Raw genomic sequence first — 27233 nt, forward strand, 5'->3', positions numbered from 1 at the left:
ACGAAAGCGTGAGAAAAGTGAAACAAGGGTTGACAAGTAGTTTGCTTTTTATTTCAAAAAATTTAAATTGATATTTCGAAATTAATTCGAATTTCGAACATTCACTGCCTGGCATTGCGTTCATAGAGTTTGTCATTGACAAAGTTCAAGTAAACTCCATCCTTATAACTTAGCACTAAGGAAAGTGGATCAAAAGTCATTTCCGACGGTGTCTTCTCACATGTGGTCACATAATGATTCTTCAATATATGCACCAAACCGATTTTAGACTGCAGCAAACCGATGCGAGAACCAATACAGTTACGTGGTCCAGTGCCGAAAGGAAGGTAGGACATAGGCTTATGGGTTTTCTTATTCTCGGCGTTGAAGCGTTCAGGATCGAAAGTGTTCGGGTTGGGCCAAAACTAGAATTGAGAGATTGTAAGGGCGATCGAATTCGGTTAAATCTGAAATTCACTCACCTCGGGATCACGCTGTATGCCGAAGATTGGTATAAAAACAGGCATACCTATGGGCACTGTGTAATCGTAAAACGGTTTAAGATCGAATTGCTTTTCCCCCTCCTTCGGCAGATATTCACGATCGAGATAAGGTAGTACTGGATATAAACGCAGTACTTCGTCAACTACCATACTCAGATATGGTAGATTATTGATAGTCTCATATGACATTGTACCCTGCTCAGCTACGAAAGCTTCACAGATCTCATTGCGCAGACGCTCTTGTAAATCGGGACGTTTCGATAATTCGTATAGGGCAAATGTCATCGTCGAAGATGACGTCTCAAAACCAGCTGACAGAAATACGGCAGCTTGTGCTGTCAACATATCCTGTACCTGAGCATTATATTCGCCTTTCGCAACTGCTTCTTCTTTAAGGCTCACCAACACATCGATGAGGTCGTTGCGAGTCGCTTTGCTCTCTTCTCTTGACGCCATAACATGACTGATGGTGCCACGTAAAAAGGAACTGAACTCTGCTGTAAAAATTTTAATACGAAATGTAGAGACCCACTTGGTAACAAAAAAGGCGATGAAGAAGTCAATGGCACGACGGAATGTAAAGGTGAACAATTTTCGTCCCTGCGAGCGAAATTCGGCGTTTGGATTTACAAGACTGTTGGCTTTTACACCAAGAGCGATGGTGGCAATTATATCGGTGGTGAAGCTTGCACAAACCTCTTTAACTTCAGTTACGAAAGCATCACCATTCTTCGCATGCGATTTCAAATGGGCTTCCAACTCCGTGCCGATCTATAGGCGCGTAACGAGGGATACACATAGTAAAAAATATATATTAATACAAAAGCTATGTATATTTATGCGCATACTAACCTCAGTCATTAGTGGGTACATTTGTTTGATCTTTCCCGTTGTGAAAATCGGCGTTATTTTCGTTCTCAAATCTTTCCATTGTGGATTGCGTATGAAAAATAGATTATTCGAACCCAAAGCATCATTGTGTGGATCACAGCCGGCTGACCGATTGGCGAACTTCGGGAATTCCTTGATTAGCACGGATTTTATAAGTTCCGGTTCACGTAGCACTAACGCTGGCTTGTTGAGTATATAGATGCCGACTGCCGCAGCCTTTGACATTTTAGCATCCTTATAGACGTCAGATAGATATAGATAGAAACTATTGCTCGTTTTAAAAAAAACTTCCATATTGCCAATCAGTGGTAGTGGCGTCATATAGGGAATCTTATTGCGTTTCCAGTAGCCATACGTGTAGCGACACCAAACGTAGACGAGCGCCAAGAGAGCCGCCAAGAGGCAAGCGGTATTTACCGACAACATTATGCGCACTGTTTATGAAGAGAGTAGATGGTGAGGAGAGTAAAGAAAAGTATTATTTATAAGTTATTTTGATGGATAACATAATATTTAGGCTAATTTCTGGATTGAACTCGAGTCCTATGTATATAGTATGCGCTACCGTCTATTTGTAGAAGCAAAGTATCTGTGCTGTACAAAGCTGTAGTTTCTTTATTATTTTAAAATCAATAAATTTATATATAATTTCAGTTAGAGCATTCTTATGAGGACTGTAATATCCTTCCAGTAGCTTTCATTGATCGAAACGTAGCTAGGACGACCTTTAAACCCCATAATTACCAAGGTTAGCCCTAAAATCTTTAAGCCACGCGATCTTCAAAAAGCTCCCTCATATCGGAAACGACAATTGTTCGGTAACCCTTTTCGCTGTTCGTGAAAAAATGTTAAAGCTGACCATTTCGAGAGCGATGTACGATACAGGTACGACTGAACCGAATTTCTACCGTTTGAAATACATAAATAATCTTCATTAAGTATTTAATTGCCTAAGGCAATCGCCGATAATATTTATATAAACTGTTTTATAGACTTATTTATAAGTCTTTACGTATGTTTGATTAAAATGTGCAAGTCATCGCTCTAAAATCGTTTCATCTTCGTGATAAGCAATTGGCGAGCAATGCTAAGCTCGTTAGGGTATGTTAGTACGGTGTAGCGCAAGATCTTCAAGTGTGCTGATTAAATGTGTTTATGCTTTGTTTGCCTAGGTGTCGGTGGTTTAATTAGTAATTATTAACTAATTTCTGCCAGTCATTCAATAAACAACAGTTACTACTGTCCTACTATATAAGTATATGTATTCTATAAAATAAAAAAAGACAAGATAACACGGCTTATCTATAGTATAATAATATACATTATATATATAAGTATATGTATATATATAAGTTTATATGTGTATTGATATCAGGAACTTTGTCTTTTTAAATTTTAGACATATAGTACATATCTGGTAAACAGTGATTTTGTTGCCATAGCTATAAGATCGGCTTTGGACACTTTTGTGCTCACTATTCATTATTCTCTCAATGAGTTTGTAAGATTTGCTCTCGTTTTTTTTTTAAATCCTCATTTCCATTCATAAACTGGAAGGGTTTGGTGCTGGAAAATCGTCAGACAAGTGTTGGAGAGAGAGCTTGGCATCTCTCGCGATTCCGTTCGAATGATTTCAGTGGAAATTTTAGGTATGAAACGCGTTCTTGCTCGATTCGTCCCGATAAAGCTGAATTTTTTTCAAAAAGCGTACCCTAAATATGTCTATTTGGACATGCGAATTCCGATTCCACATTCAGAGAGCATTATAACTGCCTAGGAGACATGAGTTTATGAGTTTAATATGCAAAAAAAGTCAACAATGATCGGAATAGAGGAAAATAAAAACGAGCCGAAACCAATAAAACTACGCCAAAGCCGTTCAAAAATTAAAGTAATGCTCATTTTCATTTTTTTTTTCGATATTCGTGGTTTAGTGCATCATAAATTTGTTGCGTGAGAACATCCGTCGAAAACGGGAATTGTGGAAAAACGATTAGACGAATTTAACAAAAGGATAATGCATCAACGCATCGCAATGAATATCAACGTTCAACCACCGTATTCATCAGATTTGACTCCGTTTCATTTTTCTTGTTTCCCAAACTGAAATTGCCGCTCCGTGGAACCCGTTTTCAATTGATCGAAGAGATAAAGCAAAATTCGGTGAAGGAGCTGAAGGCCATCCAAAAAGTGCGTACGAAAAGTGTTTCGAGGACAGTGGATGGGAATCGCTACCGCTCAATGATAATCGAATATTTATACCCTGAACAGGTTATATTAAGTTTGTCACGAAGTTTGTAACACCCAGAAGGAAGCGTCGGAGACCCTATAAAGTGTATATATAAATGATCAGTATGTTGAGCTGAGTTGATTTAGCCATATCCGTCTGTCTGTCCGTCTGTCTGTCTGTATATGTACGAACTAGTCTCCCAGTTTTTAAGATATCATTTTCTATTCAAGAAGCTGCTCATTTGTCCGAACTGACGATATCGGACCACCATAACATATAGCTGTCATACAAACTGAACGATCGGAATCAAGTTCTTGTATGGAAAACTTTTGCATTTGACGTGGTATCTTCACGAAATTTGGTATAGATTATTTTTATAGGTAACAATATAAACTCTGAAAAAATTGTTCAGATCGGTTAACTATAGCATATAGCTCCATGCAAACCGAACGATCGGAATGAAATGCTTGTATGGGAAACTTCCTCATTTGACGATATATCTTCACGAAATTTGGTATGAGTTATTGTTTATAGAAATAATGTAAAATCACAAGAAATTGTTCAGATCGGCTCACTGTAGCATATAGCTGTCATACAAACCGAACGATCGGCATCAAGTTCTTGTATGGAAAACTTTTGCATTTGACGTGGTATCTTCACGAAATTTGGTATAGATTATTTTCTAAAGCAACAATGTAATCTCCGAAGAAATTGTTCAGATCAGTTAACTATAGCATATAGCTGCCATACAAACTGAACACATAGTTACTAACAGAAATGCACCTGTGAAGGGTATTTAGCAGCAAGCGAAGTTAACGTTTTTTCTTGCTTTTTTGTATTTGTTTTCACTAAAAAATATTTTAAAAGTTTAAAAAATTCTTTTTTTTTTGTAATTTTTCCAATACTTTTAAATTTATTTTATGATTTTCGCACTAATAATTTTGATTAAAAAAATATTATTATTTTTATAATTTTTTATTTTTATTTTTGTTTGTTTTTTTTTTTTTTGCTTTAAAATATTTAAGTTTGAGATTTATACGATTTTAAGCACGTTAAAATACTTTCTTTTGCTTATTTTTAACAGTAACTCGACAGATTTTCTATTATTTCAAAAATAATGTACTAAAATATAAGTATTATATTTTATTCTAACATTTTGTCAAGATTTTAAAAATTTTCATTTTTCTAAACTTTTAAATACAATAAATTTAAATTTTTTTTTTATTGATGCAAAAGTTTAATTAAAACGCAAAAAAAATATATAATTTATATTACACATCACTTTTAATTACTTCGAAAAAATTATTATATAATAATCAACTGCAGTCACTTCGATAAAATTATTCTATAATAATAATAAAAGAAAAAATTCCACTATATTATTTTAAAATTTTTTGTTTTAAGAATTAAGCATACTAATGCTTTTGGTCGATATTAGTTAGCACTGCACACATTTAAAAAATCGCATATGATGCATTAATATCACACGATATAAAGATATGTACATATGACACCAACCAAATCGCTGAAGCTGCGACATGTGCAGTACAAAGCTGTGAGCTTCATGGGTCAGCGAATCTCATTCCTTAATCATAACTCATGATCTCTTAATTAATTGCAACTTTTAGTTCTAATTCGGAATTCAATAGAGGAGCTTAGCTCCAAAAATATTTTTTTTATTAAAAAATACAAACTCTTTTTAAATTATGTACATAGTATACCTTAAGAAAAATATTATTTATAAAAGAAGTTTTAATTTCTGCCGAACTTCAGTAACGCGCTTCCACAATAACACTAAGTATGCTAGTCCTACAGGCTGGAGCTTTTATTTTCTATCTAAAACATACATACATATGTAAGTTTTAAGAGATTGTTAAATGTACATTAGGATGTTTGTATGTATACGTCTGTTTATGTAAATAAGTATGTATCAAACATACATACATACATATGTAGAATTGTGTTATCAAAAACTTGGGCATTCCGAAAATATACATAATTCAAATTGGCAATTCTTTATCTTTTATGTATAAACATACGCATATATACATACATACATAAATAAACCGCTACATGTTTAATCATGTTGTTACAAAAACACGAGTGTGCGCCTAATTTTACCGGTGCGCAATTGCGAAAACGCCAAATCATGCGGCGGTAATGACTGCTAAGACGCGCATATGCGTGTGTGGGCGTGAGTGTATGGGTGTTTCTTAAACAACTTATTTAAATGATTTGCTACTTAAACTCTCAATGAATAAAACATAGCCAAGTTTTTTAACTATCAATCAAATTAGACGTAGAAATAAATAAAAAACAATTATTTGCATTCTATAAATTTGTACAGTAATGCAATAAAATAAGCAAATGCATGTAAGTATGTGTGTGTGTCTCTTATAAAAGTCATCGCCTAGCTGCCTTTCTCTTCTCTATCTCAGCGATAATGCCAAAATGTCTTGGCGACATTACGCAGCGAATACTACCCCCAAATAGCTCTCTTCATAACCCAACTCCAGCAAGCACAACAAACGATCCAGCTATGTGAGGCTTTCTGCAATTCATTAAGATTACACGCCTTCATGTTCTTCATAAATACATTGGGTTTAAACGATACCGACGGAGAATTTCAGCCAACTTAAATTTCCCTCTTAGGTTTACAAATAACGGGGTTTTCAGTAGGGACGCTACAATGTAGACCGATAGAGGCAGCAAACGAAACCATATTTTTCCCCGCTTTTTTGACATATCTCTTCAGTAAGGTTTGCCATTTCATCATGAAAAGATATACGATCCAACAACGAGTCGAAATTTTTAAACTTTACTTCCGAAATTTGGAGCCTGTGGCCTGCACTTTAAGATCGCTACGTCTATTTTATGGTCGTCATAATCGTCCGGTCAGATCAACAATTGAGTGTCTAGTGGAAAAACTTGTATACACAAGACAGTATAAAATATTCCCGTACCAGTGAGACAAAAAAGTGCCCGTAGTGTCGAGAATATCACTTCAATTGAGAAAGATTCAAATCAGTCTCTCACACGTCGTTCTTAAGCGTTGGGCATCTAGGTGACGTCGTTGTGCCGAGTTTTGCGAAAAGATCTTGGCCCACATCCTTACAAGACCAAATTGACGCAAAAGCTAAAGCCGCTTGACCACCAAAATCGTCGTATGTTCGTGAATTGGGCTGAGTAACAACTTGAAAATGTTCCGGATTTTCACCGAAAAATCAACTTCAGCGATGAGGCTCATTTCTGGCTGAATGGCTTCGTCAATAAGCAAAATATGCGTTATGAGTCAGGCAGCAATCCACACCTACTCCATGAGTTTGCATTCCGAAAAAATTATCGTTTGGTGCGATTTATGAGCCGGCGGCGTCAGTGGGTCGTTCTTCTTCCATGATGATCAAAACCGGCACGTAACTGTGAATGAGAATCGCTACGGCTCAATGACAACCGTATATTTTTTGTCCGAATTGGATGATATGGACTTGGACAATATGTGGTTCGAACAGGACGGCGCCACAAGCCAGACAGCGAATGTCGATTTATTGAAAACCAAGTTTGGTGAACTTGTTATCTCAGGAAATGGCCCAGTCAATGGACCACCTCGGTCGTAGCGGTCTTCTTGAAAAATCCGTTATATTTGACAAGGTAGGTCCACTATTAATTTTTTTACTTGAAATAAGATAAAAAGACCACAATAATGGTACGTAAGTTAAGTCTGGTAGGCTTATGAACCACGCATATACCAGTTTTGCTCATAGGCGCTACCGGATAGACACCGAAGTTCACGATGAGGGGTCATCCTTTAGGATGCTTGTGTTTGACATAAATTTCAATAGATTGTATTGTCTCAGGAACGATAGAAATACTCGGCACTAAGAGTTATCAGTGCTTTTCGAACAATATCAAGCGATGCTGCTGAAGTAATAGCCAATATGAGGCCATTGACATCCAGGGTGATGAATACGAGCGGTTATACAAGTTATCAAAGAAGTCTACATGAGCCAAAAGAGAAGAGAAAGTCAGAGAGTATGACAGCAGCGGTGGCAAACATTACTCAAAGGACGGTGGAGTCAAAGACTGATACCGGACATCCATTCGTGGATAGACAGACGATATAAGGAACTGAATTTCCACCTAACCTAAGTACTACCTAAACAGATTCCAGCACGATATTAGTCCGAATGGTCGAACATGTTCAGAGTGCTTTGAAGACTCTGAGCATATATTTTTTTATTGCCCACGCTTTTTAAGTACAAGGGGAAAACTTAAAACTACACTCGATGGTAGGTTTACGGTTTGACGACAGGCCACTGAGTACTGGACAGCTGTCAGCGAAGCAGCTTAGGCGTCCGTCAGTCCATGCCATAGAGGAGACTTAAATGTCTTATCACAGCCACGAAGTAATACGTAATCAGGTCATTCCGTGGGAGAGTTTGGAGTTGGGAGTAGGTTGGGTTTTGCGGATTGAAGTTCCGCTCTCCGGCTTGCTTTCCGCTACTTAAAAAAAAAAACAAGAAGTGCTCCATTGTTTCCTTGGTGCCCTGCTTTAGTCATTTTCTCTAGTTTGCTCGAACTGTCAGTGCCATTCTGCAGGCGTGTGCTGCCACCAGACTGTGACCAGTGAGTATTTCAATCCTTCTATCGAGCGCCAGTAGGAACTGTGTATATTTCCGACCTACTATTTTAAACATGACTTTTGCAGTTTTGCAACTAAGTAGATCGTTCCATCGCATTTTGATTCTTCTTGTCGTGCTCCTGTTCTGATCGTGCGTGGGTTTTCCAATGTTGATCACATTTTCGGATGGCATCCGTACACCACTTATGAAAATCACGTCCACTATCTCATTGCCCTCGTTGCCTTGATCTGGCACTCAGTAGAGGAGTGTCGTCTGCACCAAATGCTGCCCTGCTTTCCAGGTCACTTCTGGCCGATATGTAAAACGAGGTTAAGACCTTGAATGCTGCTTGGAGCTGTATAGTTAAACTCCAAGGTAAAGTGTATGTATACTCATACACACATTTACCGAATGAAGTTCTCGATAGGTCATGATATTTCGCATAACCTCATTCTATGGAGAGAGAAAATTCTAATTACAGTTTTTAGAAATTTACCAAAGAGGATTCCTTTCTTCAGAGAATACATTTGTTTGATGTGTTTCGAGTTTTGAAAAACTATTAGAGTCTAGGTTTATACAAATTTTACCTTTGAATACCCATGTAAGCTCGAAATGGAGATATATGACGCCACATCTCTGGTTATGCTCAATTGGTTCTTCCTCTTCATGCGCCACAATTAGATAAGCTCGATCAGTGCAGAGAACGCCGCCAAGCCTGCTAAATAGAAAAATAACCACTTGGACGGTAGTAAAGTGCAGATGGCGGATCTCCACACTGTGCGTGTATCTTGCAGCTATCATTAAATAATTTTTTAAATAACTTTTATTAAAGAAAAAATGTTAAACCATTTTCAATTGCATCGACACTTTTTCGAAATTAGTTCGAATTTCGAACATTCACTGCTTAACATTGCGTTCATAGCGTTTGTCATTGATAAATTTCAAGTACATTCTATCTTTATAACTTAGAAATATGGACAGTGGATCGAAAGCGATTTTAGACGGTGTCTTCTCACAAGTGGTCACATAATGATTTTTCAAAATATGCACCAAATCATATGACATTGTACCCTGCTCAGCTACGAAAGCTTCACAGATCTCATTGCGTAGACGTTCTTGTAAGTCGAGTCGTTTCGATAATTCGTATAGAGCAAATGTCATCGTCGAAGATGGCCCCTCAAAACCAGCTGACAGAAATACGGCAGCTTGTGCTGTCAACATATCCTGTAGCTGAGCATTATACTCGCCGTTCGCAACTGCTTCTTCTTTAAGGCTCACCAACACATCGATGAGGTCGTTACGTGTTACTTTGCTCTCTTCTCTTGACGCCATGACATGTTCAATGGTGCCACGTATAAAGGTTTCGAACTCCGCTGCAAAAAATTTAACACGAAATGTAGAGCACCATTTCGGATAGAGGAATCTAATGAAGAATTGAAGAGCGCGACCGAATGTAAAGGTTAGCTGTTTTCGGCCTCGTGCACAAAGCTCGGAATTCGGATCTACAAGACTATTGGTCAAAAGCGATAGTGGCAATCATATCGGTGGTGAAGTTTGCACAAACCTCTTTAACTTCAGTTTCGAAAGCGTCGTCTGTTTTCGCAAACGAATTCAAATGGTCTTCCAAATTCGTACCGATCTATAGGCGCGTAACGAGGGATACACATAGTAAAAAATATATATTAATACAAAGGTTAGGTATTTTTATGCGCATACTAACCTCAGTCATTAGTGGATACATTTGTTTGATCTTTCCCGTTGTGAAAACCGGCGTTATTTTCGTTCTCAAATCTTTCCATTGTGGATTGCGTATGAAAAATAGATTATTCCAACCCAAAGCGTCATTGTGTGGATCACAGCCGGCTGACCGATTGGCGAACTTCTCGAATTCCTTGATTAGCACGGATTTTATAAGTTCCGGTTCACGTAACACTAACGCTGGCCTATTGAATATGTAAATGCCGACTGCCGCAGCCTTTGACATTCTAGCGTCTTTATAAAAGTCCGATAGATAAAGATAGAAACTATTGCTCATTGTAAACAAAATTTCCATATTGCCAATCAGTGGGAATGACGTCATATAGGGAATCTTATTGCGTTTCCAGTAGCCATACGTGTAGCGACACCAAACGTAGACGAGCGCCAAGAAAGCCGCCAAGAGGCATACGTCACTTGCCGTCAGCATTATAAACACTGCATTCGAAGATAGTAGAGGGGTGGTGAGCACATTTAAAAGATAAATGAGCGACCCGAGAAAAGGGATTGATATTTAGTATTTATATTTAAAAAGTGAAAGTTTTTATAAAAGCCGTTAATTATTTTAGTAAGTTCACCGACTTGTGGCGTGGCTAGTTTGCAACTCTAAAAGCTACTTTGAATTACATTTCTATAATTTGTACTTTCTTTCGTTTCCTTGCTTTAATTAATTAAAATCAATGATACTGTAATATCCTTCTGGTACCTTTTATCAATCGATTTAAGCTAAAAAACCCCTTAAGTCTGATATGTATCAAGATTCGGCTGAAAATCTGTAAGTCATGCGATCATCCTAAAGCTCTCTCAGAGAAGAATGACAATTGTTCGGTACCTTTTTCGATTTTCGTGAAAAATTTCTACGGTTGAGCAATTAGAGAACGAGATAGTTTTGCCTGCACCGTTTGAAATATATAAATTTTCTTAATTAAGTGTTTAATTGCCTAAGGCACTCATTGATAATATATAAATATATTTACTAACTTATTTATTTATAAGCTTATATGTATGTTTGACTAAAATGTGCAAGTCATCTCTTTAAAATCGTTTCAGCTTGAAGATAAGCAATTGTCGAGTAATGCTAAGCTCGTTTGTGCCCTAATATGGTGTTGCGCAAGTTCTTCAAGTGTGCTGATAAACCGTATTTGTCTACTTCCTCGCAGTAGTAAGACATGATTAGTTAATTTCTGCAAGTCATGCCAGGGATAATGGGATGCCCAACTTATTCCAGTGTGAGAGCGCCTCAAAATAAGCGTTTTTTATAACATTTTCCATTATGGCCAGATCGAACAAAATAAGAATTTTTGGGCATTTTAAATTAAAACACGCAACATTTATTACGATTGCAAATTATTATATATTGGACTTTTAATATACATATGACGAAACTACTTAAATCCTTTTTTATGATTTTATGGTATATTAAAACAACTGACTTTTGATCTTTCAATACTTAATAAGGTGAATTAAGGCTGTTCGTTCTCAATTATCAAATGTTGTTAATCATTTGTAATTGAAAATTAATTCTATTATGCATCAAATTACAAAACGTTTCATGAAATATATTTAAATTTCGCATTTTCATTGATTTTCATTGTTTTAAATTTTTATTAGCGATCTTGAACAGCGGCAACAAATTCCTCCGTTTACATATTTTTTTGGTAAGATTTCAATCTGGCCGTCCCTCGTTTCCAATTGCTAAACGTCAAAATCACCCCAATCCAGTCAACTGTCAAAGTTTAGGTGGTTTTGACGTTTAGCAGTTGTTCTCTCACTTCCAGTGAGAGAGGAGTTGGGCATCCCATTATTCCTGGTCATGCAATAAACAACAGGTTTTAACTGTCCTAATTAATATTGGATATACTAGATATATTTTATTAATATTAAAGTCATGATAAGAAGGTTTCAAATTCTTAATTTGGGGTCATTCAATAAACTGCAGTTCAAACTGGTTTTGAAAAAAAATATTTGTTTTTGTAAGAAAGGCTGGGAAATTCCACATAAAATAAGTATGTATATTTTAACCTATAACATAAATATTTCTCTAGAAGTTCACTACGATTTTTGGAAACACAATTTTAGTTAAGAAAATTATATTTTTATGTGCAATTGAAACTTTTAATTTTATTTATTTTTATTATAAATAATTATTATTTTTATCAAATACTATTATTTTTATTTTTTAGGTTATTTTGTTGTATTTTTTATATTTATTGTGTTTAGTTTTCATTTTTCTTATCTTATATAAATTTCCTAACTTCCAAATTAAACAATTTGAAATATTTTTATTTCATGATTTTCCGCTGATTTTTTGTTCAAAATATTTTTCGAAGGTAGACATATTGGTTTTTGTATCAATAAATATTTTAATATTTTTATTAAATTATAATTATTATGATTTTTATTAAATAATAATATTTTTATTTTTTATTTATTTTATTTTATTTCAATTTTTCTTATCTTATATATCTTTTATTATAAGAATTTTACAAATAATAGAAGTCACAAGGAATTCGAATTCAAACAAGTTAATAATCTAACTGTTAAATATGTAGGTTTTACGATTTTTCCGATGCTTTTATGCATCGAAAACTTTTTAAGGAATACCTCTTTGCTTTTTTTATCAATAAATATTATTAATTTTTTTTTAATTTTATAAATTTTGCCAAAAACTGAAAAAAATTACGTATGACCTCAAATTATTTTTTGAATTGCATTAAATAGATTTTGTTTATCTATTTTCAACCGAAAATATATATTTCATTTCAATTCTCAAAGATTGTTTTATAGATTTTTATTTAAATTTTCAAAGACTCTTCTATAGATTATTATTTAAATTCTCAAAGATTGTTCTAAAGATTTTTATTTGAATTTTCGAAGATTATTCTATAGATTTTTATATAAATTTTCAAAGATTGTTTTATAGATTTTTATTTAAATTTTCAAAGACACTTCTATAGATTCTTATTTGAATTTTCGAAGATTATTCTATAGATTGGTATTTCAATTTTCGAAGATTGCTCCATAAATTTTTATTTAAATTATCGTAGACTGTTATAGATTGGTATTTCAATTTTCAAAGATTGTTTTATAGATTTTTATTTAAATTTTCAAAGACACTTCTCTAGATTTTTACTTAAATTTTCGAAGATTATTCTATAGATTTTTATTTAAATTCTCAAAGATTGTTTTATAGATTTTTATTTAAATTTTCAAAGACACTTCTATAGATTCTTATTTGAATTTTCGAAGATTATTCTATAGATTGGTATTTCAATTTTCGAAGATTATTCTATAGATTGGTATTTAAATTATCGTAGACTGTTATAGATTGGTATTTCAATTTTCAAAGATTGTTTTATAGATTTTTATTTAAATTTTCAAAGACACTTCTCTAGATTTTTACTTAAATTTTCGAAGATTATTCTATAGATTTTTATTTAAATTCTCAAAGATTGTTTTATAGATTTTTATTTAAATTTTCAAAGACACTTCTATAGATTCTTATTTGAATTTTCGAAGATTATTCTATAGATTGGTATTTCAATTTTCGAAGATTGCTCCATAAATTTTTATTTAAATTATCGTAGACTGTTATAGATTGGTATTTCAATTTTCAAAGATTGTTTTATAGATTTTTATTTAAATTTTCAAAGACACTTCTCTAGATTTTTACTTAAATTTTCGAAGATTATTCTATAGATTTTTATTTAAATTCTCAAAGATTGTTTTATAGATTCAAAGATTGTTTTATAGATTTTTATTTAAATTTTCAAAGACACTTCTATAGATTCTTATTTGAATTTTCGAAGATTATTCTATAGATTGGTATTTCAACAATAAGTGATGTTTTACCAAGTTTGTTATTTAAATTTTGGTTTTACTTTTTTTAAATGTTTAAATTTTTTTAATTATTTAATTTAGAAAAATTTTAGTTAACTTAAAATTATTTTTTTTTTCGCAATAAAGGAACACACATCCTTCACATCACCTTGCAGCATTTCTATACAATGTTATTATAAAATGTAATTAAAACAAGAAAAAACGTTAACTTCGGTTGCTCGAATTCGCGCACAAAGACCCCAGATGGCCCGACTGAGTTGTCAAGTATCAATTGAAAATCAGCGGATACGTCGAAATATCCCTGTTGTATTTGAAATTAAATTTACGGATGTCTGTATCTACCGTTTTTAATTTCGACGAGATATAATTTTTTATATCATCGACTGTGGATCCGTAGCAAGTCTCGAGATAAAATATGCCTTTTTTCGCGGTATTACAACTAAGTTTTTATTAGCTGACTTGGAGGTATTTGGAGGCGGATCTTGAGAAGTTTTCCGCTTACCGTATTCAGTAACAGTTTTCTCTGTGTCCTGAGCAGACGGAACCTTCTCTCCTTGAGGACAAGGGGATGCACGATTTATGAGGTCAATAGTGGGTGGGGACATTCTTTTTAAGGAAGATACAGTGGTGTCTTCGCCAGACGGACGTTTACGTTTAGATGCATGATTGAAACCACGTTTCATAATGCCTAAATTTTTCAGTAAGGGTTTCAAGCTCACGACCAATCTCCTTAAAACCATAGCGCGCCTGCTTAAAAGCTTTAAACAATTCAATTTCTGTTGGTCTGCATTTTAAGCAAGACCAGCGCAAGCCCTTACTGTCACGAATGGAATACAATATCCTACCTGTCAGTCCAGCACATTTAAGAAGAGTAAGCCCATCACAAAGCCAGCAAGAAACAAAGCGTTCCGACTCGCCTTTCACAGAGCAGTTCGGAAAGTCATAAGGAACAAAAACACTATTAAATAAAAAAATATAAAAAATGTTAAATAATAAAAGTAAAAAGAGCAATGACAGAAATATTTATAACAAATGAATGCAATAAAAATAGTTGGTTATCAAAGATAACAACCAATGTAGCGAGCAGTTTGAGATGCACAGTAACACACGAAAAGTAAGAAACTCGCAAACAGCTGTGGACAAAGATGGAAACGAATAAAAACAAGAAAGAATTTTAAGTAAGCAATATAAATTAACACTAACAATTGCACTATTTAAAATGTAGCACAAAAACAAATTGAAAATGACTCGGTGGAATAAAATTAAAATTAGCCAACACACAATTAGAGTAAATTTCAATCGTTTTAATAGAACAATATAACAGTGATTCTTATCTTAATGGATCACATAATTCAGATAATTTCACCACAAAGTTTTAAATATTATATAAATTAAATAAATTAAACAAATTTCTATGTTCATGGTATGTAAGTAGGTAAGAGAGCTGCCTTTCGCGCTCAATTAACGCTGGTAGCGCCATCTTTGTACACTAACTTAAGACCTTATCTTGATATCACGTTCGGCTGAGGTGTTCAAACCATTTGGTGCCTTCATTGCAACTACTTACTTATCCCCTTTATGCTTTTTGTAGATATACATACATACATTCAAGTTTTGGTATCTGATGGATTCCAAAAGTTCGATGCTTTATTTGTCATAAAGCTGGGTAATTACAGATAGTATTGTCCTCCCCTGCTAAGCCTCTTTCCATTCTCGTCTAGAGGATATTCTCACCTGGAAACCCCTATGAAGTCCAATCTTAGGAGAATATAGTCAGATTTATTTAGATTAGTGTCGTGCTGGTTCAGAATTTCGCTAGGTCCGTAACTCCGCCTATTCCAAACACCAATCTCCTTAATTCCTATCGCAGAAGGTGTTACCACTTTACGTATCCAAATGTGCGTTCCCTTTTTGGATGCGCCCATTACCATTACTTGAGCCCCTTCGCCACGGCAAGGCGACCAAAGTTGAAGTGGCCCGTAATGAGTACTAAGATGCTCAAATGCGTGTGTGGGTGTGTGTGCATGTGCATGTTTCTTAATCAATCAAAAATATAATCTTTAATTTTTTTGTGTACTATTAATCTAATCAGTATTAGAAGTAAATCAACATTTATTCTAGTCTATAAATACACACAGAAATTAAATAAAATTTCATATAATATACAGTTAATTATCAGTAAGCGGTTTTACGGCCGGTTTAGTGTTAATATACATAATCAATTGAAAAGTCCCCGGCTTACCATAGTAAAACACATATTTTGGCAAAATTTGTTTTTTTTTTCTTCTGCAACATAGTTCCCTTGAAGGGTGATATACGAACACACCTACACTGGTTATAGCGACTGTCCCACTTTTCGATACTATGTATTTTTGTAGTACGTTTTGTTTTCATCTTCAAAATAGGCCTCTGTTTCGCCGATCACCTCTTCAGTCGATGAAAATTTCTTCCTAGCGACCAGTATTTTGAGATCTCTTGAACATGAAATAGTCGCTTGGAAGTAATTCGGCCAATTCATGGCCGCAGCTAAACCAACTCCCTTCGGGGTCACGTTGCATACCGAAGACTGGTACATAAACATGCCTACTGTAAAATCTAAAATCACGAGGGGCCAAATCTGGTGAATATGGTGGTTGATCGATGGTAATCATTGCTCTTTTGGCTTTAAATTCGGTCACAATTGTACTCTTTTTGAAAAATAATCAGTTTTAACGGGACGAGTCGAGCAAGAACGCGTTTCATACCCAAAATATCCACCAAAATAACACGAGAGATGTCGAGCTCTCTTGCCATCTCTGTAAAATTTGCTTGAAGATTTTCAAACTCCATATCCCTCATTTTTATAATATTTTCTGAAGAGGTTGAAGGTCGTCCAGAACGAGGTATGTCTCCAACCATCTCTCGACTATCTTTGAAGGCTTTGTAGAACTCGTAGGAATATGTTTTTGAATCACCGTAAGCCTTTTCCAACATTCGCTACGATTCCGCACACGAAATTCGGTAAGGAATACAAAATTTGAGACAAATTCTTTGCTCTAACAGTTCTTATTTATAATGTATAAAGTCAAGATAACGTGGCTGGAAATACCTTATTTGGAAGAGACAAAAAAAAGTGCAAAAGGTACGAGTACATACATTGTCTTTTCCAAATAAGGTATTTGCAACCACGTTATCTTGACTTTATACAATATATGTACAGGATTTGTACGGAAAGTAATAAGACTGATTTTCTTTCGCCGCGTCCGTACTTCGGAGCGTGCGCGCAACGACTGGATTCGGTAGAGGGCGTTCATAGCTAACGAACGAGCGGCTAGTCAGTTGTCTCCGAGCACCTGGAGAGTCAGAAACATTTTCGTGCGACGTGTTTCTGTGAGTGGTGGTGTGAAACTCAGAAAATCTGCGACAGAGACGTTTGATGTGATCAAGCAGGCTTACCCAAATGTTGCTTTAGCAAGAAGTGGTGTGTTTTGATGGCTCCAGGCCTTTTTGGAGGGCCGAGAAGAGGTCGGACCGGAAGAATGAGCAAATCCAAAGTGAAAACGATGCTCATTAACTTTTTTGACATCAAAGGCATCGTCCACCTTGAATTTGTTTCTATTGGATAAACCGTCAACGCCAGGTTTAACGTGGAAGTCCTTAAGAGACTCAAACGAAGGATCCATCGGGTCCGAAAGACATCGCAGACGCTTGGAAGTTGCACCACGACAACGCCCCGTCTTTATAGTGAACAGCTATCTAACCAAGGCCGACATCCCAACATTTCCGGCTAACGCTCAGATGTAGCTTGCTGAGTACAAATCTTTTAAAAACTTCTACCGACAGTCTGAAAATGGATAATTTGGACAATAACCCAGCTTACTCCCCAGATAACGGTACTGTTCAAAATTGCTAAAAGCGTAATAAATCCATAACTAATTACGCCAAAGACATTATATTTGACATCCAAGAAGGTATGAGAGGGCTTTATGAGATTCGGTTAGAAAATTGGACAATGGACTTCTCTGAGTACCGATATACCAAACATAAAGATTTTCGAACTTCCTTTTTACTTTGTACCGCATATTACGGCCAATATTTGAGTTATCTCAATGAAAATTACAGAGCGTGTTTTGCTCATAACAATGTATCTTTGCGCCTAAAATAGATAAATTTGAGCGAAAACTTGACTTACCCCCCATATAACTAATATCAGAATTTTCGAACATCCGGCTGACTTTACTCTATATGATTGGTTTACATCTTAAAGTACTATTTCCCTGGCTTTGATTCTTGCAAGTTTGCAGGAGTATAAAATGTTCGGTTGCACCCGAACTTAGCCCTTCCTTACTTGTTGTAATACAATTTGTTCAAGAAGTTCGCTTTTTATTACAAAAAATTAAAATTGATATTTCGAAATTAATTCGACTTTCGAACATTCACTGCCTGGCATTGCGTTCATACCGTTTGTCATTGACAAATTTCAAGTACATTCTATCCTTATAACTTAGAAATATGGAAAATGGATCAAAAGTCATTTCCGACGGTGTCTTCTCACATGTGGTCACATAATGATTCTTCAAAATATGCACCAAACCGACCTTCGACTGCAACAAACCGATGCGACTACCAATACAGTTACGTGGTCCAGTGCCGAAAGGAAGGTAGGACATAGGCTTATGGGTTTTCTTATTCTCGGCGTTGAAGCGTTCAGGATCGAAAGTGTCGGGATTGGGCCAAAACTAGAATTAAAATATTGTCGTAACCATAAAAGTTGCTTGGAACTTCAATTAATTGTCTAAGTACTGAGCTAGCCGTAGCTAAACCAACTCACCTCGGGGTCACGCTGTATGCCGAAGATTGGTATATAAAGAGGCATACCTATTGGTACTGTGTAATCGTAAAACGGTTTAAGATCGAATTGCTTTTCCCCCTCCTTCGGCAGATATTCACGATCGAGAAAAGGTAGTACTGGATATAAACGCAACACTTCGTCTAATACCATACTCAGATATGGTAGATTATTGATAGTCTCATATGACATTGTACCCTGTTCAGCTATAAGAGCTTCACAAATCTCATTTCGCAGACGTTCTTGTAAGTCGAGTCGTTTGGATAATTCGTATAGAGCAAATGTCATCGTCGAAGATGGCCCCTCAAAACCAGCTGACAGAAATACGGCAGCTTGTGCTGTCAACATATCCTGTACCTGAGCATTATATTCGCCCTTCGCAACTGCTTCTTCTTTAAGGCTCACCAACACATCGATGAGGTCGTTACGTGTTACTTTGCTCTCTTCTCTTGACGCCATAACATGACTGATGGTGCCACGTAAAAAGGAACTAAACTCGGTTGTAAAAATTTTAATACGCAATGTAGAGACCCACTTGGGAGCGAAAAAGGCTACGAAGAAGTCAATGGCACGACGGAGTGTAAATGTGAGCAATTTTCGTCCTTGAGTGCGAAATTCGCCGTTTGGATTTACAAGACTGTTGGCTTTTACACCAAAAGCGATGGTGGCAATCATGTCGGTGGTGAAGTTTGCACAAACCTCTTTAACTTCAGTTTCGAAAGCGTCGTCTGTTTTCGCAAACGAATTCAAATGGTCTTCCAAATTCGTACCGATCTATAGGTGCGTAACGAGGGATACACATAGTAAAAAATATATATTAATACAAAGGTTAGGTACTTTTATGCGCATACTAACCTCAGTCATTAGTGGGTACATTTGTTTGATCTTTCCCGTTGTGAAAACCGGCGTTATTTTCGTTCTCAAATCCTTCCATTGTGGATTGCGTACGAAAAATAGGTTATTCCAACCCAAAGCGTCATTGTGTGGATCACAGCCGGCTGACCGATTGGCGAACTTCTCGAATTCCTTGATTAGCACGGATTTTATAAGTTCCGGTTCACGTAACATTAACGCTGGCCTATTGAATATGTAAATGCCGACTGCCGCAGCTTTTGACATTCTAGCGTCTTTATAAATGTCCGATAGATATAGATAGAAACTGTTGCTCATTGTAAACAAAACTTGCATATTGCCAATCAGTGGGAATGGCGTCATATAGGGAATCTTACTGCGTTTCCAGTAGCCATACGTGTAGCGACACCAAACGTAGGCGAGCGCCAAGAGGGCCGCCAAGAGGCAAGCAGTATTTACCGACAACATTATGCGCACTGTTTTTGAAGAGCGTAGATGGTAAGGAGAGTAAAGAAAAATATTATTTATAAGTTATTTTGATGGATAATATAACATTTAGGCTAATTTCTGGATTGAACTCGAGCCCTATGTATATAGTATGTGCTACCGTCTATTTGTAGAAGCAAAGTATCTGTGCTGTACAAAGCTGTAGTTTCTTTATTATTTTAAAATCAATAAATTTATATACAATTTCAGTTAGAGCATTCTTATGAGGGCTGTAATATCCTTCCAGTAGCTATCATTGATCGAAACGTAGCTAGGACGACCTTTAAACCCCATAATTACCAAGGTTAGCCCTAAAATCTTTAAGCCACGCGATCTTCAAAGAGCTCCCTCTTATCGAAAACGACAGTTGTTCGGTAACCCTTTTCGTGAAAAAATGTTAAAGCTGACCATTTCGAGAGCGATATATATCATCGTTCAACCACCGTATTCACCAGATGTGGCTCCATGTGGTTTTGTTCCCCAATGTGTCTTGTTGCCAAAATTGAAATTGCCTCTTCGTGGAACCCTTTTTCAATCGATCGAAGAGATAAAACAAAATTCGCTGAAGGGGCTGAAGGCCATCCCAAAAAGTGCTTAAGAAAAGAGTTTCGAGAACTGCAAAAATGTATTACATCTGGTGGGGATTATTTCGAAGACGACAAAATAAATTTGATGAATAATTAGATATTTTGCGTTTTATTTACAATTTCCGGGTACATTTTTGTCATAATATATGCAGGGGTTTTCAATAGAGCACTATAGAAGTAGACCGTATTTCTTTTTCCTTGATGATCAAGGCCGGCACGTTACTCTGTATGAGAATCGCTACCGCTCAATGATAATCGAATATTTTTGACCCAAATTGTATGATACGGACTTGGACAATATGTGTTTCCAACAGGACGGCGCCACAAGCCACACAGCGAATGTCACAATTGATTCATTGAAAACCATCTTTGGTGAACGTTTTATCTCACGAAATGGCCCAGTCAATTGGACTATTTTCTGTGGAATTACGTCAAGTCTATGGTTTATGCCAACAACAAGCCTGGGACTGATGAGCTTTGTACGAATATCAGACGTGAAATTGCAGCAGTATCGGCCGTTTTTTGCGGTTTTCCATCGAAAAGTGTGTTCAGCGTGCGGACGTCTGCAAGTGTGCCCGTGATGGCCTTACAAAAGAAATTGAATTCCATACATTCGAATTTAGTTTCACATGAATTAAGAATTTCATTGATACATATCCCAAACCATTTTTGTATCATTCTTATTGAAAAACTCTGTATATATATTTCAAAATCTTCAAACGTTTTACTATAAACTGATTTTTATACCCTGAATAGGGTACTCGTATATTAAGTTTGTCTCGAAGTTTGTAACACCCAGAAGGAAGCGTCAGAGACCCTATAAAGTATATATGTATATAAATAGTCAGTATGTTGAGCTGAGTCGATTTAGCCATGTCCGTCTGTCTGTCTGTCCGTCCGTCCGTCTGTTTGCATTTATACGAACTCCCCTCAGTTTTAAAGATATCGTTTTGAAACTTTGCAAACGTCATTTTCTCTTCAAGAAGCTGCTCATCTGTCGGAACTGCCGATATCGGACCACTATAACATATAGCTGCCATACAAACTGAACGATCGGAATGAAGTTCTTGTATGGAAAACTTTTACATTTCACAAGATATATTCACGAAATTTGGTATAGATTATTTTTTAAGGTAACAATATAGTTTCTGAAAAAATTGTTCAGATCGGTTAACTATAGCATATAGCTGCCATACAAACTGAATGATCGGAATCAAGCTCTTGTATGGAAAACTTTCACATTTCACAAGATATATTCACGAAAGTTGGCACAGATTATTCTCTAAGCCAAAAATGTAATCTGCGAAGAAATTATTCAGATCGGCTTACTATAGCGTATAGCTGCCATACAAACTGAACACATAGTTACTAACAGAAATGCACCTGCGAAGGGTATTCAGCTTCGGTTAACGTTTTTTCTTGTTTTTTTTTTATTTGTGTTCACTAAAAAATATTTTTAAAGTTAAAAAAATTCCTTTTATTTTAATTTTCAATATTTTTAAATTTGTTTTATGGTTTTTGCACTAATAATATTGATTAAAAAAATATTATTATTTTCATATTTTTTTATTTTTATTGTAATTTTTTTTGCTTTTTTTATGTTTAAGCACGTTAAAATACTTTCTTTTGTTTATATTTAACAGTAAATCGACATACCTTCTATTATTTCAAATAAATGTACTTTATATTTTAATATATTTTACTGCAACATTTTGTCAAGATTTTAAAAATTTTTATTTTTCTAAAATTTTGAATGCAATAAATTTAGATTGTTTTTTTTTTCTTGTTGCAAAAGTTTAATTAAAACACAAAAGTTTATATAATTTATATAACACATCACTTTTAATTACTTCGATAAAATTATTATATAATAATCAACTGCAGTGACTTCGATAAAATTATCATATAATAATTATAAAAGAAAAAATTCCACTATATTATTTTTAACATTTTTTTTAAGAATTGAGCACACTAATGCTTTTGGTTAATATTAGTTAACACTCCACACATTTAAAAAATCTCATATGATGCATTAATATCACACGATACAAAGTTATTGTATCGTATTTGACACCGACAAAAACGCTGAAGCTGCTACGCGTGCAGTACAAAGCTGTGAGCTTCATAGGTCAGCGAATCTCATTTCTTAATCATAACTCATAATCTCTTAATTAGTTGCAACTTTTAGTTCTACTTCGGAATTCAATAAAGTTCCGAAAATATATTTCTTTTTATAAAAAAAAATAATAAAAGTTTTTTAACTTATATAGTATACCTTAAGAAAAATATTATTTATAAAGGAAGTTTTAATTTCTGCCGAACTTCAGCAACGCGCTTCCAAAATAATACTAGGTATGCTAGTCCTACAGGCTGGCGCTTTTATTTTCTATCTAAAATATACATACATACATAAGTCTTAAGAGATTGTTAAATGTGCATTAGGATGTTTGTAGGGGTACGTGTGTTTATGTATTATAAAATGTATCAGACATATGTACATATGTAGAATTGTGTTATCAAAAACTTGGGCATTCCGAAAATATAATTTAAATTTGCAATTCTTTACCTTTTGTGTATAAACATATGCATATATACATTAGGGTGCTTCAAAAAAAATTTTTGCAATTATTTTTCAACTCTTACCCCCTCAAATGTTAGTGATTGACAAAGAAAAAATCCTCCCTCAAGCCAGGCGCTGTAGCTTAACTTTAAGGGGTCGCTACTAGCTTTTAGGTGCCCATACATTTCATATAGGAATTTTCTTTTTTTCATTCAAACTAAAATTTCACCAACTAATTTTCGTTTCTCAGAAATAACCATCACATATTCATTAAGTTGGCTTTTCAAACTTTAACATTTCCACGAAAAAAATTATTATTCTCAGAAACTATTCTTATTTTTATTGAAAAAATTGCAAATTTCAAAACACTATATGTGACCTGGTCTACGGAAAGGCGGCTTAGGTGTCAAAAAAAAGGAGAACAATTAATGAGATAACGAGAAACTGACGATTATTTTCCCAGAAAACTAGTTTTCGCACGTTAGCTCCCTTTTCGTAGACCAGGTCACATATTAAATCGTCTAATTGAGATAATCAAACTTTGTCGCACAAATTGGAAAAAAAATTCAAAAAAAGAAATTTTTGAAGCACCCTAATATACACACATACATACATACATACATAAATAAACCGCTACATATATTATTTATCAATAATCAATTGCGAAAACTTCAAATAATGCACCGGTAATGACGGCTAAGACGTGCACATGCGTGTGTGGGCGTGAGTGTGTGGGTGTTTCTTAAACAACTTATTTAAATGCTTTGCTACTTGCCAAGTTTTTTAATTATCAAACAAATTAGACGTAGAAATAAATAAAAACAATCATTTGCATTCTATAATTGCGCACAGTGATGCAATCAAATTTGAAATAATAACTGTTGATAAACTGGCTTGGTGTTAATTACATAAGCACATGCGTGTATAGTATGTGTGTGTGCCTCTAATAAAATCGGGTGGGGCTGTGCCGGGGCACACGGCTGTTGGTTTTAACGTGGAACGTCTATGTTAGCGAATCGCTTTTAAGGTAAAAGATTGCAATGAAAATAAGATTGACGCTGTTTTAAGTATTTTAATAAAAAAAACAGCTACATAATAGAAACATAAATTACTTATTATTACGATTAATATACGACAACAATTTTATTTAACACTAGCTGACCCCGCAGCCGTTGTCCTGCGTGAAATTATGTGTTTTGAAATGAAAAGAAAGTTAAATCATTTTATCATTTAATTTTTTTCAATGTAACGCAGCATGATAAACAACATTTTTTGGTTTCTGTTCTGGTGCGTAAGTGTACAGAAAAGATGGTTTTCCAACTGGTGAGCACGCCACGTATGTATCTCTGACCGTGTGAAACTCATAGTATTGCCAAATTTATGCCACACACCATGCGACTAGCCTTGTGTCCTGTTGATTGTCATCTCAAATGCAATTTTCACTGGAAACGGCATGCGTTTGAACTGAAATGGCAAATCGTTAGAGTTCAAAGAAATTCTTAGAATTAAGCATTTCCTTGTATTCGATAGGGCAGATTGCGGAACATAATAACGACACATCCAACTTTGAGACGCAAATGATGCGGTGGCATCTCAAGCCTGTCCAAAGAATTTAGAAATTCCACTGGATAATTCACGGCGTCGTCTTCATTGTCAAGACGATCGATCAATTTGTATGAGCGCAAGTCTCCCGGAATTTGACTTTGAATCTTCCAGCTTAAGTCAACAACATCGGTATTTTTGGCAGCTAACATTGCGCATGCATTTAAGGAATCGTAGTTACGATAATTTGTCCAATGTCCGAACGTCCGAACATTCGTGATGAGTTCATCTTTCGTGAATTGATAAACGGCAAATGGAATTGATATCAAACCACCGGAAGTATAAACCGGTATTGACCCATTTCCAATTTCTAGCGAAGACGATGTAAAATGTCTTCGGCAATGTCATTTTTGTTCGTATTCCATAATTGACGCAGTTTTGAAGGCTGATATGTCGAAATGTTTATCGCGAAAAATCTCGAACTTCAACTCGTCAATGTTAATTTTGTTGCTGGAGTGGAAACACCGCCGGCTGTACTGTATTTTCTGGGTTGAAATACACTCTCCAAATTAACAGCGAGACGCACAACAGTCGGAAAGCGTTTATGAATTGCAAAAGTACTATTTAACTAAGTATGGATATCTATCATTTCTAGTTTGTGTTTCCGAAAGAAAAGCACGTGGTTGGTGTTTGATGCATTTATCGTCAGACATACAAACCGAAGTGTGATTGTGGTGTCCGCAAGGCCCATGAACCATATTGGTTTTCATCAATTCGTATAATACTGGATCTTTCTCTGCATCAGGAATTTCAGCAGAAATGAATTCATCAATTTGATCTGGTGTAACCACCATCCAAAAAGGAATGTGTGCGTGCGGCAAACCTCTCTTTTGCCACTCAACAGAGTACATCTAGCAACTAACAGCACCACATATATTTACGTTGCTTCAAGATAAAGCCCATCAAACATCGTAGCTGTTGTTTGAAAAGTCGTGCTGTGACATCGTGACGATCGCTTGCTGATTGACCGCGATCCATAATTCCGCACGTACATATGTATGTCACCGCATCCTGGGAGTACTTCTTGCCTTGCCTTGCCTTGGGCTGCCATACGTTGATGGCAAAAAGAACGCCGATCGATATTAGGGCTCTTCGCAATTGACCACTTTGTGTGAAACACAAATAAAGTTTTCACTGAATAATTTTCGATAATTTTCTTTTGAATAGCCGGAATAAAAAAGCAAGCGACCGAAATTGAACGATTCAAATAATTTCCAAATCAAAATATTGAAAAACAAAACAAACAAACAAAAATTTAAAAAAAATTTGTGTGGAAAGAAGTTACTTTTTGGAATTATCCAATACTCCGACTTTTCTTCATGAAAAGTTTAAGGTATTTTTATTTCTAAACCGTCCCCGATCCACAACGAACAACCTCATCAATATTGGTTCAGCCGTTCTCTAAGCGTGACTAACAAACAAACATTCATTCGTTTGTATGGGAAAAAGAAAAGGGCTGTTTTTAGGGGTTTTTCGGTAATTATTCAAATTTTTCTTGCCGTAAAAACCATCCTTGAGCCTCAACGAACATTTTAAGAAAAGAATTATCAAATTTGGTTAAGTCGTATGAAAGTTATGCGCGTACATACATTTTTGGGATTCATTTTTATGTATGTAGATACATATGTACATATGTAGGTCTGTGATATGTGAAATAAGCAACATACGGCATAATGTCAACATTAATATTTCTGGTGAATGTACAGTCTATAGTGGTTTTGCCTGATGTTGTCGGTGATGTTTGTACGTAGTTGAGGCCGAAACAAGATCAAATTGACGCAAAAGCTGAAGCCGCTTGACAGAATCGTCGAATGTTCGCGAATTGGGCTGAGCAACAACTTGAAAATTATCCAGATTTTCATCGAAAAATCATCTTCAGCGAAGTGGCTCATTTCTGGCTGAATGGCTTCGACAATAAGCAAAATATGCGTTATTAGTCAGACAGCAATCCACACGTATTCCATAATACCGGACATCCATTCGTGAATAGACAGACAACATGGGGACCTGGATTTCCAGAGCATTTCTGGCCGATATGCAAAACGAGGTAAGGCAAATACTTATACACACATATACCGAATGAAGTTCTCGATAGGTCATGATATTTCGCATAACCTCATTCTATGGCGACAGAAAATTCTAATAACAGTTTTTAGAAATTTACCAAAGAGGATTCCTTTCTTAAGAGAATACATTTGTTTGATGTGTTTCGAGTTTTGAAAAACTATTAGAGTTTAAGTTTATACAAATTTTACCTTTGGATACATATGTAAGCTCGAAATGGAGATATATGACGCCTCATCTCTGGTTATGCTCAATTGCTTCTTCCTCTTCCTGCGCCACAATTAGATAAGCTCGATCAGCGCAGAGAACGCCGCAAAGCCTGCCAAATAGAAAAACAACCACTTGGACGGTAGTAAAGTTCAGATGACGGATCTACAATCTCACGCAGCCATCATTACGTAGGCGTTGTTTCGCATCCTTATAAGGTTTCAGTAACA

At 35.4% G+C, this 27233-nt stretch overlaps 2 protein-coding genes and 1 pseudogene across 2 annotated transcripts; all 3 read right to left on the reverse strand.

The window, feature by feature from the left end:
• Nucleotides 1-101: 101 nt before the first annotated feature.
• On the reverse strand, nucleotides 102-27232 carry LOC120772463 (cytochrome P450 6g1-like). The gene is made up of 5 exons (XM_040101090.1): nucleotides 26988-27232; nucleotides 5325-5439; nucleotides 1335-1807; nucleotides 462-1253; nucleotides 102-404 (listed from the first exon to the last, which is right to left on the reverse strand). Exons 3-5 carry the CDS (start codon nucleotides 1797-1799, stop codon nucleotides 102-104), a joined length of 1560 nt encoding a protein of 519 aa, XP_039957024.1. The 5' UTR covers nucleotides 1800-1807; nucleotides 5325-5439; nucleotides 26988-27232.
• Nucleotides 9120-10407, reverse strand: LOC120770778 (annotated as a pseudogene).
• On the reverse strand, nucleotides 18233-22897 carry LOC120772462 (cytochrome P450 6g1-like). The gene is made up of 4 exons (XM_040101089.1): nucleotides 22846-22897; nucleotides 19501-19973; nucleotides 18628-19419; nucleotides 18233-18535 (listed from the first exon to the last, which is right to left on the reverse strand). Exons 2-4 carry the CDS (start codon nucleotides 19963-19965, stop codon nucleotides 18233-18235), a joined length of 1560 nt encoding a protein of 519 aa, XP_039957023.1. The 5' UTR covers nucleotides 19966-19973; nucleotides 22846-22897.
• Nucleotide 27233: the final 1 nt, after the last annotated feature.

The sequence above is a fragment of the Bactrocera tryoni genome, chromosome 3 (genome assembly GCF_016617805.1).
Source record: "Bactrocera tryoni isolate S06 chromosome 3, CSIRO_BtryS06_freeze2, whole genome shotgun sequence".
NCBI lineage: Eukaryota > Metazoa > Arthropoda > Insecta > Diptera > Tephritidae > Bactrocera > Bactrocera tryoni.